At 32.1% G+C, this 6,187-nt stretch overlaps 1 protein-coding gene across 1 annotated transcript; it reads left to right on the forward strand.

Moving 5' to 3' along the window:
* Window positions 1–1,885: 1,885 nt before the first annotated feature.
* Window positions 1,886–4,068, forward strand: LOC130935967 (uncharacterized; the record flags this gene model as incomplete). Its single annotated transcript, XM_057865912.1, has 4 exons — window positions 1,886–2,106; window positions 2,691–2,988; window positions 3,488–3,565; window positions 3,803–4,068. Coding segments are annotated over 4 exons (648 nt in total), but the record flags the coding sequence as incomplete, so codon positions are not given.
* Between the last annotated feature and the right edge of the window lie 2,119 nt (window positions 4,069–6,187).

Genomic DNA, 6,187 nt, shown 5'->3' on the forward strand with positions numbered 1-6,187 from the left:
AAATTCCGCACCACTATTCTTTTTTTCACTTTTCTTTTCAACTTTTGTGCCATTAACCATTACATTCTCTCTCCCTTCCTCCCTCCTTCTCTCTCTTTCCTTTATTTTTCTTCTTCTGCTGCTATTTTTCCCCTCCTTTTTAATCTTTTTCCTTCCTTTGTGATTTGTGTTTTTTTTTTGAAAAAAATTTCAATAATATTGTTAGTGCTATTATTGAATTTAAAGGATAGGACAATGGTACAATTGTCACCGAAATGATGGTGATAGTGAGAGTAAGTATGGATTATAATATACAATGAGTTGTATTTGTTTAATTGTTTGATTGTTAATGAAGGTGAGGGTGAGGGTGAGGGTGAGGGATTGTGCTGGTGATTGTGATAATGATGAAAGATGAGAATAAAGAAGGAGTTTGTAGTGGTGATGAAAGTGATAAGAGTGGCATTTTGAGTGAGTGGGTGAAGTTGATTAAGAAAGGTAAGCATGGCGTGGGATGTGTTTGAGTAAGGGAGAGCGCAAAACCATTAAAGATGATTTAGGAACAAAATTATAGAAAATAAAATTTGACTAATAGTTAACTGCTATAAAATTGACGTTATGGGTAAAATTGAAACTTATTTAAAACTTTAAAAATAAAATTGAATTAAATTAAATATTAGAGATAATTTTAAAATTTTTGAAAAAGAAAAAAAATATTTTACCCCATATAAATTTGTATTTTTCCTTCTAAAATATTTTATGTTTGTCGTAAGAAATTTGGATTTTCTACTAAAAAAGTTACATTTTAAAAAATTTAATTATAAAAATACTTGTTCACAAAAATACTTTATTTATGTATTTTTTTGTATCTTATACTATTCTCCAATCAAATAGGTTGATGACTAATTTGTTAGCTATCTGAGTTCTATTTAAGAATTTATTATTTATCAATAAATTTTTATATGTACAAGATAAAATTTGAACCGTTCACACTCACTCAACAAATTACACGCTCATAATGTAAAATTTAAAGCGAGCACAATCTATATGGGCCATGAGAAAAGCCCGAAGGCAAATCACACTCTTTTTGGTCAGTGCAAAAAAGAAAAGCTCTTTGTTGGGTTATAAACAAGAATCTCAGAGGCTCATAACCAAAAATAAAACACAGACGGATTGTGTTTGGTGTGAAGTTTAATTTGGAAATTGTGAAAAGCCCATGTAGAAGCCCAAAGCCTGTATAAGATGGAGCAGGTTTAGGTTGATAACAACCCCAATCTGCTATCTCCTACTCTCTTCAAAAACCTAAAACAATAAAAGAGAAGCGAGGGTCCCTAACCCCAAAAACTGTAATCAATCACGAAACCCTTCTTTAATCTAACGGCCCTGATTATCTTCTGTGTTGTGTTCAGTGCACAACCACCACCATATATAAAAATGCAGACTCAGACATTGACACACACAAAGAAAGAAACGCAGGCTTCAACACAAGAGAAGGGAAGAGAGGATTAACCTCCTCATCCTCTAAACTCTGCTTTCTACTCATCACACAGAAGAAGAAGAAGAACAACAGCAGCAACACAGAGAGAGAGATAGAGAGAGAGAGCGATTGCGCTAGAGGTGGAGAAGGAATCAAACGAGAAGAAAACGTTTTTTGTGTTTTGGGCAACACAGGAGAAGATCTGCGGTTTCTTCTTTTGTTTCCTGTGTGTTTTGCAACGCAGAAGAGATATACTGAACCTGAAATTCTATCATTGTAAGCTTCCATCTTCTTCATCATCATCATCTTCTTCTTCATCTTCTTTTCCTTCCTCTTACGGTTGAAATGGTTTATGTTCTGAGGGTCTTGTGGTTTTGATGCAGGATAAGGATTGTGTGGTTGGAAGGGGAGATAGATCTTGAAGAGGAGTAAGATAATGGAGACGACGGAGGAGAGAGGAAGCAGCAAAGGAGGGGGATCATCGGAGCCACGGAGTTGTTCTTGCAGTGGGGGAACCGCAAAAGGATCAGATGCGTCAGAGTCAAAGACCCAAGGATTTCAACTCGACTCAACGCCGTTGTTGGTGGAATCACAAGGAAGCTTGTTCATAATCACAAAGAAACTTCTCATCTTCAACCTAATCGCCTCACAAGGTTCTTCCTACATACAACTATTCATGGATCTTATCTTAATCCACCTTCTCTCTCTCATCTTCTCTTTTCTTTGCTTTTCCCGCAAAATATGGGATTTTTCTGGCCTAGTGTAATGCCACGATTTCTCTTTCTTTTGCTCCTCCGTCTCTTCAAAAATTATTTAAAAAAAATTCTTTTGATTCACTGTGATTTTGGTGGGGTTTCTTTTTCAATTTTCAGAGTAGGATGATGATGATGCTTCTATTTGATTTCAGGGGAAGAGAAGCATCAGAGAGAGAAGCATACTCCTTTTTTTTTTAATCTTCCTCCCACCTCCCATTCCTTCTGTTTCACTCACTAAAAATTGAGAATTTTGATGATATAATGATGGTAAAACTGAAATTTTCGGAATACCCAGATGCGACAAGCACGTGTTTTCCCCAAATTTTCACATGGGTTTCTCTATTTTTTGTTAATTATCTTTTAGGGTAATATTACATTCGATCTAGATTTTCCTACAAAATTATTTGGAAATTTTCAACTTTTCTGATTTTCCTCACTATTTTCAAGTGATTTGCTGATTGTGATGTGAAATTCGCGTCCAGGAATTCCGACGGTGCGATTCTACGATCATCTGGAGGCGGAGATAACAGGAAATCGGATTCGCCGGAGAAGGAAGACCGTTACTACACGACGAGGGGATCGGCGGCGGTGGCGGCGGAGGAGAACAATGGGAAAGTTCCGATCGATGGAAACAACGGAGAAGAAAGGGCAGTGGTTTGGCCGAAGCTGTTCATAACTCTCTCAAGCAAAGAGAAAGAAGAAGATTTTCTGGCCATGAAGGGTTGCAAGCTTCCTCAGCGACCCAAAAAGAGGGCCAAAATCATCCAAAGAAGCTTACTTGTAAGTTTTTTTTTTTTTTCTGGTTAAAAATTGCTTTTTTAATGTTATTTTGTTTTGGGGGAAATCGTTAATTTAGAATTTTTTGGTTTTTTTGGTTTGTAAATTTTACCCTTTGATGAGTTGGGTTTTGTGGAGATCTTCGCTAATCCATTATCTTTACCTTACCTTATGCTGATTTCCTAAACAAAATGCCTTTTTTTTGTTATTTTGTTTTGGAAAATAAAAAGGGTGATTGAGTTTTTATTTGGGTTTTTTTTGGGTTTTGAGGTTTTCGATCTTCATTTCGCCATCTTATCTTTACTTTGATGTGTTTGGTTTTGGGTTAAATAAAAGATACAATTTTTTAAGTGTTATTTTGTTTTGGGGGAAAATTGGTATTTGAGATTTTATGGTTATTGGTTTGTTGATTTGGGTTTTGGATCTAAATTAGTTTAGTCTCATGGTTTTTGTTTTATATTATTCTGATTATGTGTTTGGTGTGATTGTGGGTTTTGTGCAGTTGGTAAGCCCTGGGGCATGGTTGACTGATATGTGCCAAGAGAGATACGAAGTTAGGGAGAAGAAAAGTAGCAAGAAGGTAAGTGTTTGGTTATTGTTGCTATTTTTGTCAATTGATCTAATCCCATCTTTAGTCTTTTCTTTTTTTAATTTAAAAAATATTCAAATAAAATTTCATGTATTCGGTTTTGCTGCCAAATGCCTATTTCATAAACCAAACTAAACTTAAAAAAGTAGTAGAATCTTGCCACGGTCCATGGGCTTGATGAATCTTTTCCTTTTATAGAGTTTTGACTTTAATTTTTTATGGATGCAGAGACCAAGGGGATTGAAGGCTATGGGAAGCATGGAAAGTGATTCTGAATGAGGATTTGATGAAATCACATTTGGTGAGCTGAAGATGATGCTGATGAAGATATTTTGAGTTTGATTATTCAAGTACTTAATTAAATTTGTGTTTCAAATCCGGAGGGGGGAGGCATATATTACATAGTTGTTATTTTTGTCCTCCCAAATGTTTTTGTAAACAAGTAATGATCCAATCCCATTAATCAATTAAGAAGAAATTTCATCTCTTTATAACTTTTTCTTATGTTTATATCTTAAGTATGCGGTTTTGTTTTGTTTCTTGTATGTTGTATGGTGTGTCTTGCACTCTTTAATATAAGATCTAGATGATTAGATGATCCTTTTAGTAAAAAGAAATAGACTCTTGTGCAGCTGTGTCCCACAGGACAAATGAATTTGAATAATTTTACTTCGTTAAGTACATAAAAATGGTAAAGGGAAAGGAAATTGTTGAGAAAGATACGTGTCCACATTTGTTAAGGATATAATAGTAAAGATGTTAAATAAAAAAATTTATAATAGGTTTAATATTTTAAATTTATATTTTAGATGAAAAGTTCTTACTGGATGTTTATTTAGAAGAAAATATTATTTTAGTCTCTCACGATTAAATTAAAATTTAAAATATCACATTTGTGACAAATGTAATATTTTGTTTTGGGTGTCATTCTATAATGTTTATAAATTACACATGTTTTAACTTCATAGAAAAATAAGATCCATGTTTTAATTTCATAGAAAAATAAGATCCACTTTTTAATACTTATTTAAGCAATTTAGGTACAAAATTTATGGACACAATATAATTATCCTTTGTTCTATTAGGTTTTTTATAAAAAAAATTATTTTATTTTCTTCTAAATATACCTCTTTCTTTCATTATTATTTTCCAATGGTGATGGATATGATAGTAATTGTAGTGATTTGGTGGTAAAATTATTAGAATGAATAAAAAAAAAGCCTAATGTAAATAAATGATATATATATTTTTTAAAAATTAATATTAATTAAAAATAAATATAAAATATAAACTATTTGAGACAAAAAATAATATTTAAATATTAAACACAAAATTAAAATTTAATTTAAATATAAAAATTAAAATAATATTTTATCATTTTATTTATCAACTATATTAACAAAATCTTAACTTAATTTCTCTAATTATTTTAGTCCCACATAACGCAAAGTGAAGCTTGCCGACACATCCCTGCAATGTACCTTAGGATGCTATATTGCTATTTTTGACTGTCAGAAGAGGGTTGAAATGCAATTAAATGAAAATGGAGTAGAAGAAAGTAGAAACAAGGAACACTATTTAATTTCTATAATTCTATAAGTTTCTTCAAGGGGCGAAATGGTGAATTACAGAAAAAATAGGATTATTTGGTAATTCTCACAGATTAAGATCGATCTGTTGGGAGTGTATCAGTGAGATGATGACACGTGAAACAATACAGGTCCATCGCGGCGCTATAATTTTGAAAGAAAGACGTATACTTTGACAAAATAGAATTTTGTTCATCAAATGATATTGTAAAAGGACAATCAAAGACGGATTATTCTTGCAAACAAATCTCACACCCCAGGATATTTTTGGTATAGATAATTATAGTATTTTCTTAAACTAACTATTTTACTTGATTTTTGATAATTTCAAGTGTTGGGTCAAGTTTATATCAAGATCTCAATTTAGAGAGCAAATTCGATTTATTTTAAAAGAATAGGTTCGATCTGAAATTTACCTAATGTATGTGTTGAATAATTACTTGTGCAACAAATATATAAAAAGACTTGATAAAATTGTAACAACTAATATAAAAACATTGCAACAAAAAAATATATATATAAAATAAATGAAAATTTTAAACAAATAGAAAAGTAAAATAGTAATTGAAAGGAAAACAAGATGCTTGAAGAAAAAAAGAAAAATACTTAAAGAAAAGAAAAGAAAAAACAAAGGAAATAAAATAAAAGTTGACTCCAGACACTCATATGCATTTGTACTCCATAGTTCTCTTTAGTGTTAGTGTCACTTGGATTTTGCGGAATTTTAGTGTAATGATGAAGTATTCTAAAGGAAAAACTTGCAGAGAATGCTTCTCTCTTTTCACGATCTAAATTTTTCTTTTTTCTCAGACTCTAACAACCCACGACCTTTCTTTGATGATGAAGAACTTTGTTTTCCAAGGTGAACATTTTACGTCCATGCGTTTACCTTGGTCACAAAGCATTTTCCCATGTTCTTTATTTACCACGAGCTGAATGATTTTTCCACATGTTATTAGCAAACTTCGACCTCTGTCCTTTTTCGACTCGACCTGTATCATGCATAGTACAATCGATGCTTTTC

The sequence above is a fragment of the Arachis stenosperma genome, chromosome 6 (assembly GCF_014773155.1).
Source record: "Arachis stenosperma cultivar V10309 chromosome 6, arast.V10309.gnm1.PFL2, whole genome shotgun sequence".
NCBI lineage: Eukaryota > Viridiplantae > Streptophyta > Magnoliopsida > Fabales > Fabaceae > Arachis > Arachis stenosperma.